This window comes from Astatotilapia calliptera, chromosome 18, assembly GCF_900246225.1.
Source record: "Astatotilapia calliptera chromosome 18, fAstCal1.2, whole genome shotgun sequence".
NCBI lineage: Eukaryota > Metazoa > Chordata > Actinopteri > Cichliformes > Cichlidae > Astatotilapia > Astatotilapia calliptera.
In genome coordinates, this window is record NC_039319.1 from 16,546,339 (window position 1) to 16,574,218 (window position 27,880).

The 27,880-nt window shown below is 41.5% G+C and overlaps 3 protein-coding genes and 1 pseudogene across 4 annotated transcripts; 2 read left to right on the plus strand and 2 right to left on the minus strand.

Annotated features, from left to right (window-relative positions):
* The first annotated feature begins 1,194 nt into the window (after positions 1-1,194).
* Positions 1,195-11,586, plus strand: LOC113011330 (alanine aminotransferase 1). Its single transcript, XM_026150814.1, has 11 exons — positions 1,195-1,927; positions 2,041-2,130; positions 2,211-2,319; positions 6,566-6,699; positions 8,371-8,614; positions 8,721-8,800; positions 8,895-9,031; positions 10,518-10,692; positions 10,806-10,961; positions 11,074-11,186; positions 11,380-11,586. Exons 1-11 carry the CDS (start codon positions 1,853-1,855, stop codon positions 11,468-11,470), a joined length of 1,404 nt encoding a protein of 467 aa, XP_026006599.1. The 5' UTR covers positions 1,195-1,852; the 3' UTR covers positions 11,471-11,586.
* dhx30 (DEAH (Asp-Glu-Ala-His) box helicase 30) lies at positions 11,555-17,967 on the minus strand. Its single transcript, XM_026150810.1, has 19 exons — positions 17,776-17,967; positions 17,444-17,580; positions 17,233-17,343; positions 16,891-17,145; positions 16,651-16,800; positions 16,419-16,571; positions 15,864-16,331; positions 14,898-15,281; positions 14,732-14,801; positions 14,527-14,631; positions 14,252-14,427; positions 13,972-14,178; positions 13,791-13,872; positions 13,521-13,714; positions 13,280-13,439; positions 13,017-13,174; positions 12,704-12,807; positions 12,482-12,621; positions 11,555-12,178 (listed from the first exon to the last, which is right to left on the minus strand). The coding sequence occupies exons 1-19, from the start codon at positions 17,945-17,947 to the stop codon at positions 11,931-11,933; spliced, it is 3,474 nt and encodes a 1,157-aa protein (XP_026006595.1). The 5' UTR covers positions 17,948-17,967; the 3' UTR covers positions 11,555-11,930.
* A 757-nt stretch (positions 17,968-18,724) lies between these two features.
* LOC113010785 (chymotrypsin-like elastase family member 3B) lies at positions 18,725-19,528 on the plus strand (annotated as a pseudogene).
* Positions 19,529-20,421: 893 nt separating this feature from the next.
* On the minus strand, positions 20,422-27,659 carry wrnip1 (WRN helicase interacting protein 1). Of its 2 annotated transcripts, none has more exons than XM_026150803.1 (7): positions 26,959-27,657; positions 25,420-25,614; positions 24,382-24,620; positions 23,671-23,888; positions 22,312-22,467; positions 21,283-21,362; positions 20,422-21,177 (listed from the first exon to the last, which is right to left on the minus strand). In XM_026150803.1, exons 1-7 carry the CDS (start codon positions 27,598-27,600, stop codon positions 20,896-20,898), a joined length of 1,812 nt encoding a protein of 603 aa, XP_026006588.1. In that variant the 5' UTR covers positions 27,601-27,657; the 3' UTR covers positions 20,422-20,895. The 2 variants fall into 2 exon arrangements, with proteins under 2 accessions (XP_026006588.1, XP_026006589.1); XM_026150804.1 differs by having other exon boundaries at positions 21,111-21,177; positions 22,316-22,467; positions 26,959-27,659.
* Positions 27,660-27,880: the final 221 nt, after the last annotated feature.

Below are 27,880 nucleotides of genomic sequence, written 5' to 3' on the forward strand. Positions count from 1 at the left end.
TATTAATCCCAGAGTTGGGAAATTCACATTGTTGTAGCAGCATAACAAAGGGTTGAACCTAGTGCAAAACATATAACTTGTTCCAGTTTCTTTGGTTGGATCTATGAAAAATACCAAACATAACATGGTTTGATAGACAAAAAAAAAGAGAGAGTGAAATACTTTTGTACCAGTAAGGTGATTCCCAAAGAGCTGTTAGTCAAAAACCTGACATATCTCGAAACTGTGTGCCTAAAAACAATTTAGGAAACTGGACAAATGGAGGAAAAAAAGAGTGTCGGGCCTAAAAACTATCTAAAACAGTTGAACAGAATCTGAAAGTTATGCCCTTATAAAAATAGGAAACAATCCAGCAAAGACCTAATACAGGACCTGAGACATGCATCTGGGCCTTCAGCTAAATTCATGCTGTTCACTGAAACCTCATCGGATATGGTCTCAGTGGAGGAGTGGCTGTCAAGAAGCCATTGTTAATGAAGGGAAAGATGTTTTCTCCTCTTTGTGGCTGAGGTATGCCACATTTCACATGAACTGATCTGATGGAGTAATGAATCCAAACTGAAACGTGTAGTTCAAATTATCAACGTATACAGAGAAAATCAGTGAAGATGTACAACAGTGAGTGTCTACAGCCATCTGTAAAACACAGTGGAGGATGTTTTGGGTTTTGTCTGGGGTCCGCATTTCAGCCAGTGGGAATCATGTCAAAATTGATAGAATTATTAATGCAGAACAGTACCACCAGATTTTGATCATCCATGAAACACTATTTCTAAAACATCTGATTTCCAAGGGTTTCGTTTTTCAGCATGGCAGTGATCCCAAATACACTGCCAATGCAGTAAAAGCATACCACACAATGGAGCACTGACAGTCATGGATCAGCCTGCCAAGAGCCCGGACCTCAACATTTATTGAAGCAGTGTGGGATCATCTTGACTTAGAACAGAACAAAAAGGAAGCCAACATTCAAAGAAGAGCTTTGGATGTTCTTCAAGAAGGAAGAACTATTCCTTAAGACTACTTAAAGAAATGATCAGAAAGCTTGGCTAAGAGATGTCAGACTGTGCTGAAGAATAAAGGTGGTCAAACACAATATCGACTTTCAAGCACATTTGAACTATAAAAGCTCAATTTTACCTTGTATTCTGTATTTCCATGTATATTTTCACATTTCAATAAATTGATGCACTTATTTTTTCATTTTGTGAGCAAAATATAAAGAAATGAGGGTGGATCAAAACTTCTGCGTGGTACTGCAAACGTAGATGAACGTACAAGCACTGATAACCTTGAACAGCAGAGAGGGAGAGTCTTTCTTAGACATTTTCTTCTAAGGAAAGTATTAACCTCCTTCTAACCTTTGTGCCATAATGAAAGCTGTTCAATGGCACATACCACATGGCACATAAGTTGTTTATTCCTATTTATGGAGATCTAAATAAATACATAAATAAATAAATAAAAACAAATCATAATTATTTGTTTAAAACTTCTCTCTAAATAAGACTGACAGATCGCACACAGAGGCACTAAGAGAAGATACTTTAATGGGCTCTGTCATGCATGGTCATGACCAAAAGTTTATACACAATGCAGAAGTAAAGCATCGAATTGTGCACTGGAGTCAATTCAAGAAGTCTGTCCTTCCAGCACAGGGTCTGTTAATAAGGCACATATTGCCTAATTCTGTGCACATCTGACTAAAAAACAAGTCCTTTGGTAAATGATTCTTCTCACATCAAGCCGTGAAGGAAGAAAAGACTCAGCTCAAATCCTCCACACTTCTGTTGGTCTGAACAAAGTAAAGAAGGTTACAGTAATATCTGCGTAGCAGGACATCCATCCAAACATGTGGAACATGAAGCAGTTAGAGTATGGAGCCCTGGCAAGACGAGCAAACCAGATCAAGAAAGAGCTCAGACAGGCAAGAAAAACTATGTTTACACAGAGTTGTAATAAAGGAAGCATAAACCAGAGTTAGTCATGCTGTCTTTGTTGTAATATCTTTAACCTTTGCTTTCAATTCCTCTTCTGCAGGGAGTAAGAAGACCCTACAAAGAAGTGATCGATGTCTTCCAGGGTGATTTACACAGGGCAGGAATGAAACCTCTGACATTTGTCAGACAGGTAAACTTGGACCTTTACACACTGTGTAAACTCATTACGTTTCCTTTGAGTAAGGATTGCCCTGTTGCGCTTTTTCACAGGTTCTTGCAGCGTGTGTTTACCCGCCGCTTATCAACAGCAGCAATCTGCCACTTGATGTAAGACAGAGGGCCCAGGAGGAGCTGGGGAGATGTGTTGGAGGGAGTGTAGGTGAGGGCAACGTATGCGGTCTAATGACGTGGAAAAAAATGAAAATGCTTGTAGTGCAGGACCCCCAAGGTGGAGCGCATAAACTCCACCTACCACAGTAGTAGTTGTCACACAATAAAGATTGTGTGACAACTACTACTGTGGTTTTGGCCCTTGGCTCCGGACACAGGCACCCCATCTCGCTGCCACACCTTCCCAGCTAGCTTTCCCTGACAAAAAGCAGACACACAGTCAATTGATGCACCTGCGCACCTATTCTCCCCGCCTCAGCACCGCCCCATGAGCTCACTGTGACGTTTTCTCCGCTGCAGCAGGCCAGAGACCATGCCCCTGCCAAAAGGCTTTATCTGCAGTAACCGTGTGGTGGCAGAAATAGCAAAAGACTAAAACCCCCAAAACAGGGCAGATGGCATCAAAACTATCTACAGATACAGATCTAGAGAGCTTCAACTGGTAAAAATGGAACTGGAGAATACCTTTAAGGTTCTTAGGGTTACTACAATCAAACAAGTCAAATCAAACTTTATTGTCAGTTCTGCAATGTACAGGACATACACAGCACTGAAATGCGTTTCGCCCACTGTGTGCAATAGAAAAAAAAATCTAAATTCAATTCAAATCTAAAATAAAATAAGATAGCTGTTTATGTATAAAAAATGAGGTTTGCAAGAATTCTTTTAAAAAAGTTTTTTAATTCATAAAGTTGGGTGAGAATATCTTACTTTCAGTGATTCACTTAAAACAACAGTAACAGGTCTCCACAGATTACAAATAAACTGCGCAGAAATACTGTCATACTCTGGCTTCCATGTTTATCATATACATAAAAGTCTCTATACAGGAAGCATATGTAATAATAGAAGTGTTTAATAAACTATAGGCTCATATAGACAAACATTATAAATACAATGAAATGTATATGTCTTATAAAACATTTTTAAAAAGCCATTTTATGAATTCAAATCTAGGCAGAAATACAAATACAAAAAGTCTGCTTTGTTTTGCCAGATCAAGTTGTAGGTGTGTTTTATAATAATAATAATAATAATGGATTGCATTTATATAGCGCTTTTCGAGACCCTCAAAGCGCTTTACAATTCCACTATTCATTCACTCTCACATTCATACACTGGTGGAGGCAGCTACAGTTGTAGCCACAGCTGCCCTGGGGCAGACTGACAGAAGCGAGGCTGCCATATCGCACATCGGCCCCTCTGGCCATCACCAGTAGGCGGTAGGTGAAGTGTCTTGCCCAAGGACACACAGTGTTGGGAAGGTTAGTTTTAAAATGTATTCCATTACAGATTACAGATTACATGCCCCAAAATGTATTCTGTAACGTATTCCGTTACGTTACTCAATGAGAGTAACGTATTCTGAATACTTTGGATTACTTAATATATTATCATGCTGTTTACAACTACGTGAATGTACTATTGCTGTGATTTATTACTGTTACTGAAGGTTCGCGGCTCTGAACCGTAGTAAAGAGACCTCTGGCTAATACGTCAGGTTTGTGTCGGGCTCGTAGCCGAAAAATAGCTTTACTTTGTTGTGTGGGTCAACTTTGCTTGCGAGAGACAGAGAGAGGCGTTGAAAGACTGCTCCAACGGAACTTGTTTTTGGAGGAAAACACGAACACGGTGTACAGTCGAGTCTTAATAGCTTACTTACAACTGGGCTCGTCAGGCACTCTTCTTGGCTGCAGTGGTTGTTATTATATTTACATGCTTCCAGCTCCCGTTTTTCCTCAATGACAACTCGTACTTTTCCTTTTTCTCCCTCCCTCGCTCACAGACACATAACGTGTATGGCAGTCCATTCTCCCTGCAGCACGGACTACACTGCCCATGATCCTACATTCTTTAGAGCTATACAGGGAGTGCAGAATTATTAGGAAAGTGGTATTTTTGAGGAATAATGTTATTATTGAACAACAACCATGTTCTCAATGAACCCAAAAAACTCATTAATATCAAAGCTGAATGTTTTTGGAAGTAGTTTTTAGTTTCAGCTATTTTAGGGGGATATCTGTGTGTGCAGGTGACTATTACTGTGCATAATTATTAGGCAACTTAACAAAAAACAAATATATACCAATTTCAATTATTTATTTTTACCAGTGAAACCAATATAACATCTCCACATTCACAAATATACATTTCTGACATTCAAAAACAAAACAAAAACAAATCAGCGACCAATATAGCCACCTTTCTTTGCAAGGACACTCAAAAGCCTGCCATCCATGGATTCTGTCAGTGTTTTGATCTGTTCACCATCAACATTGCGTGCAGCAGCAACCACAGCCTCCCAGACACTGTTCAGAGAGGTGTACTGTTTTCCCTCCTTGTAAATCTCACATTTGATGATGGACCACAGGTTCTCAATGGGGTTCAGATCAGGTGAACAAGGTGGCCATGTCATTAGTTTTTCTTCTTTTATACCCCTTCTTGCCAGCCACACTGTGGAGTACTTGGACGCGTGTGATGGAGCATTGTCCTGCATGAAAATCATGTTTTTCTTGAAGGATGCAGACTTCTTCCTGTACCACTGCTTGAAGAAGGTGTCTTCCAGAAACTGGCAGTAGGACTGGGAGTTGAGCTTGACTCCATCCTCAACCCGAAAAGGCCCCACAAGCTCATCTTTGATGATACCAGCCCAAACCAGTACTCCACCTCCACCTTGCTGGCGTCTGAGTCGGACTGGAGCTCTCTGCCCTTTACCAATCCAGCCACGGGCCCATCCATCTGGCCCATCAAGACTCACTCTCATTTCATCAGTCCATAAAACCTTAGAAAAACCAGTCTTGAGATATTTCTTGGCCCAGTCTTAACGTTTCAGCTTGTGTGTCTTGTTCAGTGGTGGTCGTCTTTCAGCCTTTCTTACCTTGTCCATGTCTCTGAGTATTGCACACCTTGTGCTTTTGGGCACTTCAGTAATGTTGCAGCTCTGAAATATGGCCAAACTGGTGGCAAGTGGCATCTTGGCAGCTGCACGCTTGACTTTTCTCTGTTCATGGGCAGTTATTTTGCGCCTTGGTTTTTCCACACGCTTCTTGCGACCCTGTTGACTATTTTGAATGAAACGCTTGATTGTTCGATGATCACGCTTCAGAAGCTTTGCAATTTTGAGACTGCTGCATCCCTCTGCAAGATATCTCACTATTTTTGACTTTTCTGAGCCTGTCAAGTCCTTCTTTTGACCCATTTTGCCAAAGGAAAGGACGTTGCCTAATAATTATGCACACCTGATATAGGGTGTTGATGTCATTAGACCACACCCCTTCTCATTACAGAGATGCACATCACCTAATATGCTTAATTGGTAGTAGGCTTTCAATCCTATACAGCTTGGAGTAGGAAAACATGCATGAAGAGGAAGATGTGGACAAAATACTCATTTGCCTAATAATTCTCCACTCCCTGTACCTGTAGCATTCTGCCTATTAGCTTAGCACAACAACAAAAAGGCGCTCTCTCACCCAGGAAACAGCAGAGAGAGCGTCACCCTGTAACCATGGCAACCGTAACGCTGCCGCCTGGAACAACAGAACATAGCTGTCAAACAAAACCCAAACAGTCCTGACCCGCCACAATATGAAATAGGGAAGTACCGCCGTGTAATCCATTTATTTCAACAAAGTAACTGTATTCTAAATACCACCTTTTTAAACGGTAACGGAATACAGTTACTCATATTTTGTATTTTAAATACGTAACGGCGGTACATGTATTCCGTTACTCCCCAACACTGAGGACACAACAACCGAGACTGTCCAAGCTGGGGCTCGAACCGGCAACCTTCCGATTACAAGACAAACTGCCAACTCTTGAGCCACGATCGCCCCCAATGTATGTGAGTTAAAGTCTGTTTTCAATCTCTTCAGGTTCATATTCTGCTGCACCTGGGATACCAGAAATCATCCACAGCATCTCTGAATTCATAAAGAGACGAGACTCTGGCATCTATGCTTATTATATACATAAAAGTCTCTATACGAGAAGCAGGAAGCAATAATAAAAAAGAAAAATTATTCCAATATAGTGTTTAATGAACTATAGGCTCATATAGACAAACATTATAAATACAATGAAATGTATATGTCTTATAAAATGGTTTAAAAAAGCCATTTTATGAATTCAAATCTAGGCAGAAATAATAATACCGAAAGTCTGCTTTGTTTTGCAGGATCAAGTTGTTGGTGTGTTTTATGTGAGTTAAAGTCTGTTTTCAATCTCTTCAGGTTCATATTCTGCTGCACCTGGCATACCAGAAATCATCCACAGCATCTCTGAATTCATAAAGAGACGAGACGGAGGAATTCCATCTCACCCCGAGAACATTTACATCAGCCCTGGCTCACAGTGGTCAATCTCGGTAACTCCATGATTACCGACATCCTGCATACATGTTCAATTCAATTCAATTCAATTTTATTTATATAGCGCCAAATCACAACATAAGTTGCCTCAAGGCGCTTCATAGATACAGAGAAAAACCCAACAATCATATGACCCCCTATGAGCAAGCACTTTGGCAACAGTGGGAAGGAAAAACTCCCTTTTAACAGGAAGAAACCTCCGGCAGAACCAGGCTCAGGGAGGGGCGGCCATCTGCTGCGACCGGTTGGGGTGAGAGAAGGAAGACAGGATAAAAGACATGCTGTGGAAGAGAGACAGAGGTTAATAACAGATATGATTCAATGCAGAGAGGTCTGTTAATACATAGTGAGCGAGAAAGGTGACTGGAAAGGAAAAACTCAATGCATCATGGGAATCCCCCGGCAGCCTACGTCTATTGCAGCATAACTAAGGGAGGATTCAGGGTCACCTGGTCCAGCCCTAACTATATGCTTTAGCAAAAAGGAAAGTTTTAAGACTAATCTTAAAAGTAGAGATAGTGTCTGTCTCCCGAATCCAAACTGGAAGCTGGTTCCACAGAAGAGGGGCCTGAAAACTGAAGGCTCTCCCTCCCATTCTACTTTTAAATACTCTAGGAACAGCAAGTAGGCCTGCAGAGTGAGAGCGAAGTGCTCTAATAGGGTGATATGGTGCTACAAGGTCATTAAGATAAGATGGGGCCTGATTACTGTATGTGAGGAGCAGGATTTTGAATTCAATTCTGGATTTAACAGGAAGCCAATGAAGGGAAGCCAAAACAAAAGAAATATGCTCTCTCTTTCTAGTCCCTGTCAGGACTCTTGCTGCAGCATTTTGGATTAGCTGAAGGCTTTTCAGTGAGTTTTTTGGACATCCTGATAATAATGAATTACAGTAGTCCAGCCTGGAAGTACTAAATGCATGAACTAGTTTTTCAGCGTCACTCTGAGACAGGATATTTCTAATTTTAGAGATGTTGCGCAAATGGAAGAACGCAGTCTTACATATTTGTTTAATATGTGCGTTGAAGGACATATCCTGGTCAAAAATGACTCCAAGGTTCCTCACAGCGTTACTGGAGGCCAAGGTAATGCCATCCAGAGTAAGAATCTGGTTAGATACCATATTTCTAAGCTTTTCAGGGCCGAGTACAATAACCTCAGTTTTATCTGAATTAAGAAGCAGAAAGTTAGCGGCCATCCAGGTCTTTATGTCTTTAAGACATTCCTGCAGTTTAACTAATTGGTGTGTGTTATCTGGCTTCATGGACAGATAGAGCTGGGTGTCATCTGCATAGCAGTGAAAATGTATGCTATGTCTTCTAATGATACTGCCTAAGGGAAGCGTGTATAATGTAAACAGAATTGGTCCTAGCACTGAACCCTGTGGAACTCCATAATTAACCTCAGTGTGTGAAGAGGACTCTCCATTTACATGCACAAATTGGAGTCTATTAGATAGATATGATACAAAACACTGCAGTGCAGTACCTGTAATACCTACAGCATGTTCTAATCGCTCTAATAGGATATTATGGTCAACAGTATTGAACGCTGCACTAAGGTCTACCAGGACAAGCACAGAGATGAGTTCACTGTCAGAGGCCATAAGGCCATGTGTATGTGCTTTCTAATGGATCATCACAATCTCTCTTTTCTGTGCTTTCTAGAACATTCTCAATGTCTTAGTGAACCGTGAGGCTTCACCAAGAACAGGTGTGTTGATTCCAGTGCCATGCCACAACAAAACCGTGTTGTCCATAACGCAGTTGGGTGCAGTCGCCGTCCCTTATTACCTGAGTGAGGAGCAGGGATGGGCGCTGCAGGTGGAAGAGCTGCAGCGAGCGCACGAATCTGCAAAGGGAGTCTGTAATCCTGTGGCTCTGTACGTCATCAACCCCGGAAATCCAGCAGGTATTTATTCCAGCCAGTGTGGGGATCATCTACTGTAAGTGTTTGTTCTTTGTGTTACAGGATGAATATTATACCCTTACTTGTTTTTATGCCACACTGCCTGTAGGTTATGTTCAGAGTCAAAAATCAGTGCTAGAGGTGATCCGGTTTGCTTGGGAAAAGAGGCTCTTTCTTCTGGTTGATGAGGTGGAAGAAGCTATTATCATCCATGCAAGCATATTTTAAAAACCAAATGCATCTGTATAAAGGAACTTATGGATGTTTACATGTTGCATTGCAGCTCTATCAGGACTGTGTTTATGGGGAAAACTGTGAGTTTGTCTCCTACAAAAGGGCTCTGAGCGAGATGGGGCCTCCTTTCTCAGGCACAGTGGAGCTGGCGTCCTTTCACTCAGTGTCCAAAGGCTTCTCGGGAGAGTATGTGTTCAGTCCAGATATGTATCTGGTTTGTAATGGATGATTCTCACAAAGCTTGAGGCAAAAATTTAACTGAAATTTAAAGAAATAAAGCAGTCAAATAAGCAATCTCACTACAAGATCAAAAAGATGAAGACGTTAGTTTGCTCACTGATACTTATAAGTGCTATTGTGCATTATTTGCACAACTACAAAGATGATCAGGATTTTTAAAAACTTATACACCAAACTTCTCAAGTTTGTTAACTGCATTACAAATATTATTTCTCTGTATTGTTGAGTTTTAAGAAATCTTATCTTGAAAAACACAAATGTGACATAAGCTACTCTCTACAGTTTATGCTTTTTTCAGAAGAGAAATCTGAACACTGGATATACTAGTGAAAAAAAAAACAAGTTCTGAGGAGATTTTTGGGTACCTTAGCGTCACTGCGTGAGATACACCCTAGTCAGGCTGGCAGGCTGTTATTGGACCAGCACAGAGAGACAGTCATTTATAAACACATTCACACTTAAAGTCACCAATTAACCTAACATGCAATCTTTGGACTCTGAAAGGTTGCCAGATAACCTGGACAAATCCCACATATGCACAGGGAGAGACTCCAGCTGATCAGCAGGTTTGACCCCTGAACCCCCTTGCAGCCAAGTTAATATGCTAACCAGTGCAATGGTTACCCTGATACTGGCGACAGTTAGTGGCACCTCTCAGCCTTCTAGTAGATACACCTATGATGTAATTTAAAACTCCTACATCAGTTTGTTCTCGAGTTATCACATTCACAAACTTGGGTGCCCATGTTGTCTGTCAGTCTTTTATGGCTGTCAGGTAAAATCTTCCAAAGTTGATTGCATTGCACAACTTGCATCGTGACAATTACACTTTTGTGTTTAACATATATTTTCGGTGTTAATTGTAGAAATGTCTTTTTGAAATTCATGCAAATTAGTGCCAAGTGTGCTAAAATAGCTTTGGACATTTTCTTTAGACTGGTATGAACAAAGAGATCATTGACCAGAGTCTCATTGTAAGTTTAAACACTTCTTATACAAGCTAAAATGCGGAACTTAAAAGTATCACAGGTGTAGCAGTGATATTTTTAAGAGTGCAAGCAGGGTGGAGAGGATAGGGATGCATTTCATGGCAAGAGTGAAAAGGAAGGTTGTGTGTCCAGTATATCCACTATCCTTCCTCTGCACATGTCCAAACCATCTCGGTCTCAAACTATGTCTCCAACCTGCTCAACCTGAGCTTTGATGTACCAGTCCCCTTGAGCTGGCAGGCAAGAAGTAAAGAAGAAATCTTCATAGGATGTCGTAAAGAAGGGCGTGCAGAGGGTTGGTAGGAATAGTGTGAAATGAAAAAAACAAAACAAAACAATGAAATTCAGTGATAAACTGGTCATCCACTGAGAGTGATCATGAGAAGCAAAGCTCCAGAACAGCTACATTTTTGTTGTTTCTACATGCAAGTCTCTTTCATTAGGTGTGGTCTCCGTGCTGGATATGTCGAGCTGGTAAATCTGGATCCTGCTGTCATGAAACACATCCACACACTGTTCTCCAAAGATGCTTGTTCACCAGTTTTAGGTCAGATTGCCCTGAATCTGATGACGGACCCTCCAAAGCCAGGAGACCCCTCGTACCTGCTCTATAAACAGGTTGGACCTGAGAACTGTACTCTTGTTTAGCTGAGGATGACCAACTACATGTAGCGCTGTAGCTGTTTTTGATAAAGAATTTGCCATTTTCTACAAGCTGATGTCTTCTGCAGGAAATTGAGCAGATCAGGACTGTGCTGGTTCATAGCGTGAAGAAAGTCCACGAGGTTGTCAACAGCCTACCGGGATTCAGCTGCCCACCCATTGAAGGAGGATTGTTTGCGTTCCCTAGACTGCACCTCACACCAAAAGCTATTCAGAAAGCCAAGGTTACAGCAGAAATGCAAGAGGATGTATTACATAATCTGTGTTGAAGCCCTTTGAACTTTCTCCTGGTTCATTTTCCTGAAATGTGTTTGTTGTTTTCCTTGGATATTTCAGGAATTAGGACTGCAGCCAGACACATTCTACTGTACGAGACTGCTAGAAGAAGGTGGAGTGTTTACCGGTCCTGGTTGGGAGTACGGACAAAAGGAGGGCACCTACCACATCAGGTACAACACAAGTCGGGCACTCTTCAAAGTACATCATTAGGAAATTATAGATATTATATAAAGCAATTTTATTTTTGGTATAAAACAAAAAATAATTTCTATTGTTAAAAGAAGTCTGTGTTTAGACTGCAGATGGATTCATTTCATGGTCCAAGTCTCAAAGTCTTTTTTTTTTTTTTTTTTGTCTCTGCAGATTTTGCATCGCGGTCCCTCAGGACGTCATGGAGGAATTACTGAGACGCCTGAGCAGCTTCCACATGACATTTATGAAGGATTTTTCTTAAAGACAAAGTTCCCATTGGAGTCTCTTTTTTCTGTAATCCCATAACTCTATATAGAAAATCAAACCAATTTTTGAAACAGCGATGTTGATTTTAATAAATATGACATTTATTGCATACAATCTTTGGTCAGCCATCTTTTGTCACTACCCATTAGAGTAAGATACAGCTTCAGCTTTTCAGAAAGCAACTAACCGTCTATTACAAGTTCCAAATTCAAATGAGGCCTTACATCAGCAATCATTAAAAATTAAATTAAAAAAAAAAATAAAATAAAATAAAAAAAGTAGTGTGTTCTTTAAAGAGTTCCTGATAAATTCCGTGCTTTCACAATGGAATCCAGCACTAAAATAGGGGGGGAAAAAAAAAAAAAAGAAAAGAAAAAAAAGTGATGTCAAAACAGCAAATCATTAGCCACTTAATCTGTCTGAGCCAGCAGACATGTAGAAAACCCTCAGTCTTATCAATCCACCTCACTGTCACTGCTGTGAACAAGAGGGTTTGAATCTGTATTGTTCAGCAGCTGTACTAGTAAAGAGATGAGCTTTCCATCTTGAGAAGCGTTTGTGTTACTGGGGCTGTTGAGGTTTCGGTGCAGCATGGTCTGAATGGAAGTGCGTAGCTCCCAGAGCAGCTCCCACGTCTCAACCTGCAGCTCACAGCGCACCAGAGATCGTCCAGAAAATGATACTTCTATTTTGTCGCCATGCACTGGTCACAAGAAAAAGAAGAGTAGTATTCAAGTCTGCTAATGCAGAGGGATGATTTCATTTTTGGTGCTTGTCTAAAATGCAAACTACAAACATGTAGACAGACTTGCACAGTTGAAATAATTTCATTTTTACTGTAGCACTCCATAACAGTCCAAAAGCATTAGTCAGCACTTGAACACATCTAAACCAACAAGATTTTCAGCTGATCAGAGACGTGCACAAACAACGGACTTCAGTCAGATTACCATCCTCCAACCTGTGCTACAAATGCATTCTTTAGGGAGAGCAGAAAACATCTTACCCATCTCTGTGATATCGCAGTCTGTAAGCAGCAACAGAGCGAGTGGATGGACTGTAGAAGAGTCTCTGATGAAAACATTCCCGTTGGACTTGATGGCACTGAAGAATGTCAACCACCGACTAGGGAGGTCTTCTTTCCCACTACAATATAAAATGAAAACAAACTTTACATGCACATCAAGTCTGTTTGTGATGCAACTCAATATTTAGGGCATGCTCTGACCGGTTCACTGAGGAGCGGTGAAGCAGCACTGGCCCACTGAGTGTTCGCAAAGAAATGCTGTTGGGACGAAAGCGTCCTCCTTTAGTCACAACACCTTTCTTCACCTAAAAACAAAAGAACAAAACAAACCAGGTCTAATTTAAATGCAATGCAATGTCAGATTCAACACAAACACCTATACAGCTTTAACCTAGAAAAGCTCAAGTAGATTTATAGAACCGTTACATCACTGTTATGAGTTAATTATGAGTCCCTGGGGGGGATTATAGCAGGATATAGGCAATGAAAGTTAGTCTGGGTAGCTGCCATGTACCTGAATGAGGTTGGGATACAGCCCAGCCAGCAGCACAGCTTTAAGCAGCTCATCCTGGTTGCTGTGCTCATTGTAGAGAGAGGTGTAACGCTGGCAGTCACTGGGATGAGAAACCAGCCCGGCGTCATGCAGATTATCACTGAACTGAGATATAAGACCTGCAATAGGATCAGATGACAGAAATATTTGAATTTAGCAAAAAACAAGAGGGCAGGGATTTTTAACTTCCAAAAGTGGACTGAGACAGGGTGTAAAAGACTGACCGTTTATAAAACGAAGGCTGGCCTTGGACAGGGTGTGTCTCTCCAGAAAGTCATCCCTGTCCTCTCGGTTGCCGTCGTGCTGAACTTTCCTCCAGCCCAGAACAGCTCTACTGACCACCAGATAGTCACTGTAGCTTGAGCCACTCAGAGCCTCTTTGGCCTGAACAAACAAAGCAGACGACTCAGTAACAGCTTAGCAAACAAAAATATGGCAAAATTTATTATGGTGAAGACATCTCACCTTGTTGACTAGTGCTCTGTTCTGCAAGCTGTTGTGGAAAGGGTCTCTAGTGAGACAGGCAGCTACAGACAACATAGGCATAACACATCTAAACATGCTACTCAGGACTAATATTTTGCCCAGCCGTGGGTCACATGACATGCAGGCGACACGATCCCCTAATGGAGTCAGTGTTTCGGTCCTGTCCAGGACTCCTGCAAAACAAAAGTGCATCAAAATGACGAGTAAAGACAAGTAAAGACAAGTAAAGACGAGCAAAGACGCGCTTACCTATATCTTGTAGATTACGGACAGCGTCTCTCACAGACTCTGGCTCTGGGCTGTCCAATACTTGGGATAAGAAATCTACAGCCTACAAGCACCAAAAATGATAAGCCATTAATAAATATAAAATAGAAGAAAAATGTAAATACAGATACAAGAAAGAACAGGGAAAAAATTATTCCTGTACCTTTGAGTTTGGACTGTGGATTTTAGCCTGCACTACTAAACTCTCAAGTGGGATGCGCAGGATCTCAGGGATGGGAAAGGGAGGCATGGATTCCAGCTGTTTTCTTGAGAAAAGGTGGTAGGACTGTCCCGGCTGACACCGGCCTGCTCTCCCTTTTCTTTGTGTAACATTTGAACGGGAAATCCAAACTGTATCCAGACAGGACACCTGGGGCGAAATAAATAAATGAGATTACTTTTGCTGACATTTTCCTGGAATAAAATCAAATGTCAATACTAACCTTAGTCCTTGGGTCATAATTCTGTTCTTTGTGAGTTCCTGCATCCACCACGTGAACAATGTCATCTATTGTAACTGAGGTCTCAGCAATGTTTGTGGCCAGGACAATCTTTCTTTGTCCCACTTGGGGGCGCTGGAACACAGCCTGCTGGTCAGCCACTGATAAACTTGAGTGCACTAAAAGAAAAGCAGAACCAATTATAAACTGGTTATAGGTGGGGAACCTTTTTCCAGAGGCCTCCTTTTTGGCCTCTGGAAATCCATCGCCTTACTTACAGGGCAGGATCATCTGGGAGCCAGAGGAGAAGCGCGGTTTTTCCTCGAGCTTCTCTTGAACAGCCTTTATGTCCTGCCATCCCGGGAGGAAACACAGCACTGCACCTGAAGAACGAGGGGAGAGGAGTTGTTGTAAAATATGACTCTGCCCAAAATTTCAAACACTATTATTTAAAGTGAATTAACAGCTTGGTAAAATAGGCACCTGGTTCTCCACATCTGTCAATGTGTTCGATGACATCAGCGACTAAATCGAGATCCGGTGTGGCATCGTTCTAAACAAGAAGAAGACGCAGAGCAACTCATCAGTTTGGAAAAAAAAGAAAAAGAAAATGTGTGAAAAACAAAAATGTGGCAGATGTGAGTTCCACCTCTTTGTCCGTCTTCGCCCTTTCTGGGACCTGAGACCGACGCCCCATCTCTTTTAGTACATCTTCCAGGTACTTGTCTCGTACTGGGTGCATGAACCCTGGCACCTTTACGATCGGGCAGCCGCCAAAGTACTGTGCCAGCCTCTGGTTGTCCCCAGTGGCACTCATGAGAACGACCCTCAGGTCAGGGTTCTCATTCAGGCTTGTGCGCAGCAGAGCCAGCAGCAGGTCTGTGTTTATGTCTCTCTCGTGGACCTCGTCAACCACCACGTGGCTGATTCCCTTCAGGGTTGGGTTTGACTGCAGCTTCCTCAGCAGGACACCCACTGTGAGGAAGAGCAACGCTCCTCCACTGTGCTCTGGGAGTCGGCTCTCGAGTCTCACCTACAGGAGAAAGATAATACAAATATTATGCATTACTATGGAAAAGATTACTCAACCCTTCATATCCTTGCGATGCTACCAGCCACAATTCAAGGGTTCAGTTACAAAACCAATGTGGTAGAATGAGAAAACTGCCAGTTTATTTTATTCTACTTTTTACTCTTTATGTCAGAAAATAGTTAAAAACAATAGATATGAGGAAGGCCCTCAAAAATTAGAACTAATATAAATCTGTAGTCATTGCATGAGCTGCAACGCTCAAGTTTTCTAGAGAGAGGTGCAGGCAGATCAAACATTTTACTGTAATCTAGATAGCTTCATAAAATCAAAAATAACAAAAACACCTATGACATAATTTTATGTCCCGGTGATGACTGAAATTAAAGTTAGAGCACTTTGTTGTGTGAGCCCTAAAACAGCTTTGCCGAGAGGAATTTCAAATACGTTTACTGAATAAAAAAGTTTTAAAAGCACAAGACGAAGTTTTGAAGTTGTGCAAATACATTTCTCTTATTAGAGAAATCAAAACAAATCGTTTTGTGTTCAACTAAGATATTGTATAATCTATGCAGCTGTCCTAACCTGATATCCTACAGACTGTTTCAGAGCTGGACCCATCTCCTGAGCAACACGGTGGGCCACCGACACAGCACTGATCCGGCGAGGCTGGGTTACCAAGATGTTGCACTCAGCCCCGCTGCCCCCTCTCACGCGATCCTCCAGCAGAAAACGAGGGACCCGAGTTGTCTTGCCACATCCTGTTTCTCCAGCAATCACAACTACCCTGGAGGCCTGCACAGCTGAGATCACACGCTGACGGTGGGCGTCGACCGGGAGCTCGAGGCTCAGTTCGGGGTTCGCTCTGTTCCATCTCTCCTGCAGGTGGATGCTGAGCTGCTGAGCCTCAGATTCAGAAAGAGGCCTGTACGGCCTGCCTGTGATGGCATCTGTTATAAAATCCTCCTCTTCCTCATCATTCCGGTTTATTGTCTGCTGTTCTTTTGCCTCTTCCTCTTCCCATAGTTTCTGTACCTCTGTTGTCACTGGGTACTGTTAGAAAAATGCGCAAACTCAGAAACTTACATTTTTGTCAAAACTCAGTCAAACACCACTAATCCTCCTTGTACCAAGACTCACCTGGGTGAGGTACTCTCTCACGCTTTGCTCCAGATATTTTGGAATCTCCAATGGAAGTGGGCGCCTCTCCCTCTCTCCAGCCTCCCTCACCTTTTCTCGATGATACTTGGCATGTGTCAGTGGGTTGTTGTCCTTATCCAGCAGCTCCAATTCCTGTAACCAGCAGGTGAGATGCATATATTAAGTACAATCTTGACTTGTTAAGATACAGTAGTTCTCGACAAATACTCACCTTTAGCTTCATGCAGGCAAGTGCAGCAGCTCTCGCCTCTGCTGCCGCCCGGCTGCCTGCTTTGGCTGTGAATGTCATCTCCTCGGGCCAGAGCAGAGTCAGTTCACACGTCTTTAGCTTCCCTCCTGTTGTTCTGAACTGCAGTAGCTCCTGCAGTAATAAGTCACATGGTAGCTTACAATGCACATTGAGTTTAAAGAGGATAGATTGTTACCGCCCAAAACAAAGTGAACTACAAACCCAGATATTGTTGGACGATGTGGCCACCTGGATAACCCTATTCAACAGAGATTTAGGTTGTGGAAACAAGGAAAGAGCTTCTGACACATTGGAGTCATCCTCTTTAGCGGGTGCCCGGTCATTTGCTCTGCCTCTGTAGATATCACCTGTCCAGGAATTATCCTCATTATCATGAAGAGGTGTATGCAGCCCTCCTCTCCCTCGGCCAGCTCTCCTCCTGGGGAGCTGGTTGTTTGGCCCTATCACACCCATTTCCTGTAAACAAACACAATCAAAGAACGGTGAGAGGGGAGAAAGAGACATATCATATACTGCAAACTCACATGCTGGTTTTCAGCTTACTCTGAGCTTCTGACAAGCGGCAGCTGCTGCAAATTGCTCTGCCTCGCTCTTCTTTGAGCCGTAACCCTCCTCTTCTATCTTGCAGGGCCACTGCAGCGTGACAGTGGCCTTCTACAGAGGAGCCACAACACAAAGCTTAACACCATCAACGGATTTTGTCACATGTACAGTGAAAGCAATAATGCTGTCTCGCTCTGACTTTAGCGCTGACCTTAACACCAGCATGTTCCATGCAACTGTACTGGATGAGCTGAGAGAGGTCGCTGACTCCCAGTGACCGTGAGATGGTGTTGTGCAGGAGGCTTTTAGGATCTGGAAACTCCTTCAGGAGGTGGCGTCTGCTATCGACTAAATAGTAAATATAATAAAAATTGTAAAAGGTGACTGTCGGCAGTGGATACATGGGAGTCCAAATATGAGATAAAAGAAGCAAGACTGCGAAATACAAGCACAAACCATAACCTTTTAAATGACGTGCCCTTGAGTTTTTAGCGCAGCTGCTGGCGAGCTGTCACCCGTTAGCTAACCGGCATCTTCACTCACCTCGTTTACTCTGGAAATAAGATGTCGCATTCATCTGAAAGCGTGGAGATTTGGTCCCATACCACCGCATTTCTTTACTCAAGTCAGACGCCGTTTTACAGCCACTGTGAACGCATTTGCCAATGTTGCATAGCGCTCTCAAACGCACGAGTAAAACACCGGGTAGCGCCATCTTTAAATTAAAGTTTCTTCTTCGGCTCCTCTACAAGCTGTTTTCATGAAACGCCCTCTTGTGGCAGGGAGTATAACTGCATCTTTTAGAGCGCCTCGTAAAAACATGAGCAGATCAGAATAAGAATCAGAAAAACTTTATTAATCCCAGAGGGAAATTGAGTTGTCATAGCAGCAGATATACAACAAACATCAAGCACTCATACAAAATGAGTGTAGAAACGGCGATATTAATAAATAAACATTAAGACATATAGATAAATATAGAGATATAGGTATAAATATAAATATACATATAAATATAATAGGACAAGTATGTGTGAAAATATATGTTGTGGTGCACAAAAGTGACCCACGGGGATAAATTAAAGAGTCTGATAGCAACAGGAAGGAACAACCTCCTGTAACGTTCCCTCAGATAGCAAAGTTGAAGGAACCCATTACTGAAACTGCTCTTCAGATTGTCCAGTGTGTTATGGAGGCGTGGGAGTCATTGTCCATGATTGCCAGCAGTCTTGCCAGCATTCTGTCACTGTTCACCTCCAGACTCTGCCTTCCAGATGAGTTTGTACAGTCTGTTTGTGTCCTTTGCCTTGATGCCTGGACTCCAGCATGCTACAGCAAAGAAGACGGTTCTTGCAACAGCAGACTGATAAAACATATAGAGCATCTTGCTGCTAACGCTGAAGGATCTGAGCCTTGTGAATGTGATTTCTGATCCAAATCAATCAAAGTTTTCCTTTACTTTCAGGTTTCTTTGCGGTCCTTCTAACCCACTTGTGGAGGGACAATAATTGCACCTAACTGGGTCTTGACAGCAGCACACTGCATCACACGAGAGCGAATTTGTTCTTGGTGTTTTCATGGCCAGATCACATATAAGCAGCTGTTTTGAATACTAAAAAAAGTGTCATAAACATGAACTGAAAGCCTTTTTCGTTTCAATTCCAGTTTCTACACATACAGGGTGGTTCTTGCTGAGCATGACATGAACAAAGAGGAGGGACCTGAATAGTTCATTATCATTGAAAAATTCATACACCCCAAATGGAACTGTGTGTCGTGTGGATATGGTGTTGCTTTCTACTCTTTAACTTGTAGGAAAACAATGACACAGTCTATTTTTTTCCTCATCCTTGTTCACAGGAATGACATTGCCCTACTAAAACTGGAGAAGAGAACCACTATCAGGGATGAGGTTCAGCTGGCTTGCCTGATGCTACTCTCACCCACAACCAGCCCTGCTACATCACAGGGTGGGGTCGTCTCTACAGTAAGACCCACTGCTATTGTCAAGTGTGGCACATCTTTGTTAAATTCTAAATACTCAGTTATTATGCATTCGATTTGATTGGTGTTGTGATCTTTAGCCCCCTGCTACACCACAGCAGGTGGTGGATCACAGCGTCTGCAGTTAAAGTGACTGGTGGGGTGGTTCAGTAAAGACAACAATGGTCTGTGCAGGAGGTGAAAGCAAGTCAGCATGCCATGTGAAAAACAACAACAGAACTTTGTTATATTTTTGCAAAATAAACTGTTCAGTGTATGTGTTACGGTTCAGGGTGACTCTGGAGGCCAGTAGTGGTTTTAACCTTTGAACTCCCCCATGGATGCCATTTTTGCCTGGCCTCTTTCTTATTATTGAATCATGAACTCTGACCTTAACTGAGGCAAGTGAAGCCTGCTGTTTTTTAGATGTTGTCCTGCGTTCATTTGTGATCTGGATGAGGTGCTGATGTATTCTTGGGAGTAATTTTGGTAGGCTGTCTATTCTCTGGAGTCCCAAAGCCTTAGATGTGACGTAACCTTTACAGACGGATAGATGTCATCCACTTGTATCAATCTGGAAACTTAACAGTTTCTCATTTGTTCTCGAGTTTCTTTAGATCGTGGCATGATCTTTAAGCATACTTCACTTTGTTATACAGGTTCTGTTAAAGTAATCTTTTTGATTCAACAGGCCTGGCAGTAATCAGGTCAGTGTGTGGTTAGTGAAATTGAACTCTGTTTTCTAAGTTAATTCATAATTTAAGTGGGCCATTTACCTTTTCACACAGGGCCAGGTAGGGTTGTATAGCTTTATTCCCTTAAATTATTTAAAAACTGCATTCTGTATTTACCTGGGTTATCTTTATCTGACATTAAATTTTGTTTTATCTGGAATATTTCATATTCATATTTCATATGTGAAAAAGAACAAATCAGGAAGTCGATGACAGGAATCTGTTTCACTGCCCTGTAAAGAAAATTCTCTCCGAGACAGGTACAAACTCTGGTGATGTTTCTTTGCAGACAACGGCCCAAAACTGATTTAGACTTCATAACATGTGGAGAAACTGAACATTAAAGTGTATAATAAAATGTTTGTATTATGTCTGACTTGCATTTCCTTTAAGCATCTACACATTATAAGAAACATGCAGGATTGAACAGATAAGGAAATGCATTTATTCATTTTAAACAATATATACATGTTTTACAAAGATAAATCCAAACATGGACAGTTTTAAAAAGTCTGAATTAGCATTATGAAAATACAAAGGTGAGTTGGGTGTATTTAGTTACTGTGTCATTGATCTATTTGTATAACTACAAAGCAAATGTAAAAACTATAACATGAGAAATGACCGTTTATAGAATGAGTGCAGTTTTTTATTATTTTTTTCTAACCTTTGTAATTAACAAGTTTGTGACACAAACAAAAAATCTTAACTGCCAGCGTAAATACACAGCTTATATAATAAGCCTTAACTGGTCCTTGTAGCAGCCTCAGTTTTAAAGAACATGACAGCAGTGGTTTTCAAACTGTGGTTCAGTGTGTCAGTACAGCAGGGTAGCTGGACAACTACAGAATAATATGCAGTGAAGCAGAGCTGAGTGGATATAACTTATGTGGAGAAAATAAATTTGCTGTGTTTACTTTTGTGTCTTTTGTTTTTACAAAAGTACTCATGAGTCTGAGGGCTTCCAGGTGAAGAAGTTGATTCCTTGCAGCTCCTCAGGTAAGTACTCCTGCTCTACGGGGTCGCTGAAGGCTGGGTTGTATTTGTAGCCTTTCGAGTATCCCAGCTGTTTCATAAGCCTGGTTGGGGCATTGCGGAGGTGCAAGGGGACGGGAGGCAGGGGACCTTTGTGGCTTCTCAAACAGGTCTTCACATTATCATAGGCCTTGTAGATCGAAACAGACTTGGGTGCTCGTGCCAGATAGACCACACACTGAGCGAGGATCACCTGTTGATCAGCAGATGAAACAAAAGGAAGAAAACTGAGGTGAAGACAACTTTAGGGTTGACAAGACAGGAGACTTCCAGTCACTGATTGGTCCACTGAGCTTACCTCACATTCAGGCATCCCAATGAAATGACAGGCTTGGAAGGCAGAAACAGCCTGAGTAAGAGCGGCGGGATCTGCCATACCTGAAAGACAAGAAGGATGCAACGCTGCAGAATAAGAAGCACTTTTTAAAAAAACATTATGACTACTTTGTCAAGCTTCCTCTCTCTCTCTGGCATTTCAGTCCAGTCAGTAGTTTCTGAACTATTTTCGCAGACAGCGATTTATAGAAGTGTTCCTGAGCTCGTGCTGTGGTTTCCATGACAACGGCGTGCCCGGTTTTAATGCAGCATCACGGGAATCTGATGTTGATTTTCAGCCTTCTCCATTATGCACAGAGATTTCTTTAATCATCAATCTTTTGATAATGTTATGTACTATAGATGATGAGATATTTAAAGTCTTTGTTACATTGAGGAAAATTAGTTCATTTTTTTAACAATTTGTAGATGCAGTTTTTGGCAGATTGCTGAACCTCTGCGCTTTACTTCTGAGAAACTCTCTGCTTCTCTAAGATGCTTTTTTATATCTAATCTTGTTGCTGTAATATTGCCAATTACACTAATTAGTTGCAACATGTTCCTCCAGCTGTTTCTTTGTAGTACCTCTTACTTTTCCAGCCTTTTGTTGCCATGTCCCAACTTTTCTGAGACATATTGTTGCCACCAAATTCAAAATTGCCTTATTTTGTCTTAAAATTGTACAATAAAAAAGTATAAATAGCTCTACTGACATAATAAAGCCAAATGTGGTTAGGATTGTAGAGAAGAAAAACTGGAAAAAAGTGTAAGAAGCCTTTAACTTAGGGATGAACTGATAATGTTTAAAAAAATTATTGGGCTGATAGCAGTGCCCGTATCTTTTTTTTTCTGTGTGTATTTTGATTTTCTTGCTATTTATTAACCCTTTGTGCCAGGGGAAAAAAAAAAAAAGGTCAATACACACCAGATGATTGCAGCTGGAAAATTCTAAAATATATAAATATATATATAAATGTAGAGGTGAGATAATGCAATAATTAAATTCACCTACCCACATCTTCACTGGCAAAGCGGACCAATCTGCGAGCCACGTAGAGCGGATCCTCGCCACCCTCAAGCATACGGCCCAGCCAGTATAGAGACGCATTCTCATGGGAGCCTCTCATAGACTTATGTAACGCTGATATGCAGTTGTAATGCTCTTCACCTTTAAGTCACACACACACACACACACACACACACACACACACACACACACACACACGAAATGTTTCAAACAGATAAGAAGATTTTTCTTCAGGTGGCATTCCATCAGCAATTTTCAAACCAAGAGATTGAAGGACATTACATACTGAAAAAAACGACCTTATCTAAAAAAACAAAGACTGATCAGGCAAAAATAGATGAATACCGTCTCCATTAAAGTCATTAGTCAAGCTGAATGATGGCTTCATCTCCCAGTGAAGCAGGGAACAGTAAATCTCCATCTTTTGGGACAGCTGCGTGTTGTGTAACAGGACAGTGTGGAGGACTAATGAGTCTGAGGAGTTCTGTGCATGATGAGCAAAGGTGATAAGAACAGCTAAAACTACAGCAGACTAAAAAAAAAGCACTGATTATAGGTAAACGCGGGCCTTATAAGTTATTGTAATGAGCAAAAACATTAAAATATCAGTTAGCTATGAATGCAATAAAAAAAAAAAAAAAAAAGTCTCAAAGCGCTTCGTTTTATGAATCTGGTATGAACGAATAGCACACGCTGCTCTGACGCTCAGCTAAAATACCTGCACTGCACTCACAAGAAACACACAGCACACTTAAATACCTAGCAGGGGCGAAGAAACGCAAGAAATAAGGTTTGTCCCCGTTATATAACGGTGATCAAAGACACTGGGGCGTAATATGATAGAGCTGTTAAGCTCAAAGCATGAAAGTACTCATGACGAGTGCTATAAATGACGCTGCCGAGAGGAATTTAAAAAATGTGGATTTGTAAAGTATGGAGCGATTTGTGCTGCCTAGTGCTGCCCACATCCTTAAAGACAAAGCCTCTTCTTTTATTGAAACAACCGTTATCCCAGGACCTCTGGTGACGTTTTCCAGCAAAACAGACGTAAAAAATTAACAGTTTCAATAAGAAATTAGAGGCAAGAGGCCGGTAATTTCTGCCTCTTGGTCCCACCTGCAAAAACATTTTCCACATAAACAGGATTCCATGTAAGAGTATTGGAAATACAATTGAAAACAGAGGGTGAGGATGATGCAAGCATGGGTCACAGTGTTATGAGCTGGAATATTTATTCAGGCCTAGTTGCACATAGTGACACCCAAAAGACCAGCTTTGATAAAAGGAACTTAAAAGAAAGGAGCGTCGATGCTAAAATGACAATGTGAGTACATCTGCGCTTACCAGCTTTATCATAGAGAATGTGGGACCTTTGGAGACCTTCTTTGACATGCTCTTCTGTCACTAGTATCTCTTGAGGAGAATCGTCGGGTGCTAAGAGGTTTGTTTTGGACATCTGAGCCTGAACAGCCAGCTGGAGACTATTGAGTCCGACTCTTGCGTCGCCATCACAAAGGTAGGCCATGGTGTCCAGGGCTTTTTGCTGAATGTAAATCTTTGGTCTAAAAACATTAAAAATATACACTGTATCAGTGCCTCTACTGTTTAATATGGAATAAAATTGAAAAAATAAAAAACAGATAAATGCTTAAATGCCTTTCATCATGAATATTCTCAGTCTTATGCTCTTCTGTTTTAACCAGCACTCATCTCAAAAACATCTTGATATAAGTCACTCTGACTGGCAGCAAAATGATTTCATCAGTTTTGTCAAAATGTTGTTTTTTATTTTCCCCCATAAAAAAATAATTAACTAAAACGATGGATTTGTGTAATCTACCTTAAACAGATAGTAGATTATATGCAATCATCAGCTGGCAGCTAACAGGTGATTATAGCTCGTGCTGAACCTCATCTGTCAAACTATCAAACAAAACCAAAGCTGAGACTATTGCTGTGGCTCCATCTTCCGATACCCACTATGTGAGGATTACAAAGATAGTGAGGTTTTTGGTCACGTGTGACACTACAGTCGAGGAGCTTGTGGGAACCTACCTGTGTCCATCTGTTTGGTCTTCATATTTGGGGTTTGTCGAATCTTGTCCCTGGATTCTGATCCCAAGTGTGGCCACAGCTCTGTTCAGGATCGAGCCCATCGCCTCCACAGACAGCTTCTCCAGAACCAGCACCTTGCACCTGCTCAGTAGGGCAGCATTCACCTGGAAGGATGGATTCTCAGTGGTCGCTCCAATCAAAGTGACTGTGCCACACTCCACATGTGGAAGGAAGGTGTCCTACAGACGCAAACACATACAGATTCAAGTGAGACTAATTTTACTGGGCATTCAATAAGGATCTGGACCAATCCTTGTTTCTATTAGACATGGCTGTTATATTACTGTTACACATAATACAGGATTTCACAGGATGCTAGAATTTAAAGCTTCAGTTTTCAGAATAAATACAGTATAGTGCCAAAAGTAGTAATTGGATGTCACCCATCCAAAGCATTGAATTCATGTGTTCTAATCCCTTCCATGGCCACAAGTCTATAAATTCAAGCACATAGGCATGCAGACTGCTTCTACAAACATTTGTGAAAGCTGCAAGGCTGAGTCGTTATCATGTTAAACCCTATAGATTAAGAATAGGATGCTACTCAAGTTCATATGCATCTGAAGGCAGACAAGTGAATACTTTTGGCAATATTTGGTACCAGTAGTGAAGCAGACCTCTGAATAAACTACTGCAAATAAAGGACAATGGATTATATTGATTGATAGAACCATTTAAGATTTCTGTAAAACATAAACATGAACCATTTAGTTACCAATGAATTAGGAGACAAAATGTAAATAAATCGTTTCTACTTATTATTATCAGTCGAAACCCCAAAAATGTATGTTTCCAATAGATCAAAGACATGAGCTGGAGAACTCGTGCTGTTTTTGAAGGGATAAAGATGGTCCCGTAAGCTGTTTATACATACATATACACTCGTGCTGATATACAATCTTATTAGCAGGGGGAAGAACATAAAAAAAAGTTTGCAACAAGCAGAGTACAACTTTCTGCTCTAAAATACCTCCTCACCTGTTGGGATTTATTGAAGCGGTGAATTTCATCGATGAACAGGATGGTCTTCCTCTTGCACAGTCGGAGCTCGTTTTGCGCTTGCTTTATCACTTCTCTGACCTCATTGGTGGATGTACTGGTGGCGGACAGAGTTACAAAGCGAGCCGCCCCCTTCTTCTTACTGGTGCTGGCAATGATGTGGGCTAGAGTGGTCTGAAATACAGCGAGCCACATGGAGAGTAATTTAACGTAAACTCACAGGCAGAACATGTAATGCAGCTTTCATCGAGAAGTTTCTGTGATGTGTAATCAAGTTAAATGAGCTGATTTTGTGACTCGTCTATTCAATGAGGAAACCTGACTGCGGCAAAGCAGTCGACAGGAGGGTCAAAGAAGAGATAAAGTGTCAGAAAAGCATGCCGACAAAGTCTGGGAATGGCTAGTGACTGCTCAATGAGCCACGCTGGCAGCTCAACATGCCTAAGGAGTCATTAACAAGCTGTACCACCAACCGAGCAGCCACAGACGCCATCATTCACTCTTTCAACATGACAGTTCTACTTGAATACAACAAAGAGTACCACAGCTGAAAATTCACTTAAATCCACTGTATTGGATATTCAGCATTAATCTAGACAATTATTTTTTTATAAACATACAAGAAAAAAGGTGCAAAATGGACAAGCCCCAAGTTTCATGCCAAAACTGAGACTGTAATTATTAGAATATAAGAAATTTGCACTCGAATAATTAATCACAATAATTTTTTTTCTCTTACCCACAATAATTTCAGCAATTTGTGGATTATTAATTCAACAGAAAATTGCCATATTACTAAAAGAAAACTGATAAAAGCTTCTTAAATTAAAATATTTTTTGTGTGAACAATCAGAGTAGAGCTTTAAGAATCACTGAATAGATGAAACTTTATAAGTTATATTTAAAAAAACACCTTTAAAGCACTATATGGATGAGGTAGAGTGTTAAATATTTATATGGTTATACTGTACATTAACATTTGATAATTTTATATAATGACATTTTTTAAAGTACAAGTTTTTGTTCAATATCCCTGATTTTCTTTTTTTTTTTAGAAATTAGAACTCAGTCGGTTCAAGCATCTTCAATTCTGAGTACTAGTTGCCGAGAGCAGATGATGACTTATTGTCATCATCTGCATATCATTAATGACAAATTAAAGGAAAACTCGGTTGGTGTTTGGAGAGCGTGGCATAGGACAAGGACAAAACAGCACAGCACGTGATTCACTTAATTTTGAAACTCATCGCCTCCTTTACAATAAGACATAAAACGTGATCATGCCGAAATACTTTGCATTGATTTATAGTGACCTTTGGAATTGACCCAATAATACCGCCCGGTTATCATCTTAGGGGTGAAGGATACAGGTTTTTCCTTTAATTTGTCCCCCACAAATAAAGTGAGGGGAGCTGAATCAGTGGCAATAAGGTGTTTTAACCATCACATATCAAACAGCAGGAAAATACTAAGCAAAGCTGGGGAGAGATGCAGCATCATACTGGGTCACCTCCACACCTTTCCGCATCCCGGGGGTCCCCAGAGGATCAGCGACGGTATTTCCTGGGAGTCAAGAAGTGGCCGGAAGAGACTTTGCTCTCCTACAACTTTATTTTGCCCAAAGTATTCCTCCAGTGTTTCTGGTCTCAGCACCTCCGCCAGAGGTTTGTCTACTGCAAGCAACGTCCGCGGTGACAGACGTTTCGCCGTTTTCAAGCCCTGCCCGCTGGATGCAGGCGCGGGCTGCTGACTCCTCAAAGTCTCTGTACCTGCCGCTCCAAGATCCGCCTCCTCGTTCAGTAAACGTTTCACCCCCTTGCTGGCAGCACTGCCAGGACTTTGTTTACCGACAAACAAACCGTTCCGTTCAGTCTGGACCGGAGGTTTCCCCCTGTTGCTCTGAAACAGCGAAAACATCCCCGGTGACTGCGCGCTGGCCACGGAGGAGGAGCTGGCTGCAGGTTTGATGATAGCCTCGGGACCAGTGCGGGATTTCTTTACGGGAGGTCCGCTCTCGTCTGCTGTGGACGGGCTGCTGTCGGTAACGCCTTTCAGCAGACATATATCCAGATGTCCGTTGATTGTGGCGGACGTGAAGTCTTTAAGACAAACGGGACATTGCACCGAGTCTGGTGCTGCAGCTGTCTTCTCGTTCGCCATGTTGGTTCCCGCTAAACGTTGGACCTTTGATCACGTGACCAAAACAAGGCGTTGACCTTTTGACGTTTTCATTTTTAATGATTAATTTTTTCTTTTTAACCAGCTGTGGTGTGGTGTGTAGATTTAAAAACATTTTTAATGAACATTTTGCCTTTCTAGACGAGTTTTCGGATTACGTTCCTGTGTGCGTTTACGTGCCGATTAGACAGTCCGTCACCAGGAAAGCACATTGTGTCGATAGGTTTAAAAAAAAAAGTCAGAACCTAATTATAAAAAAAAA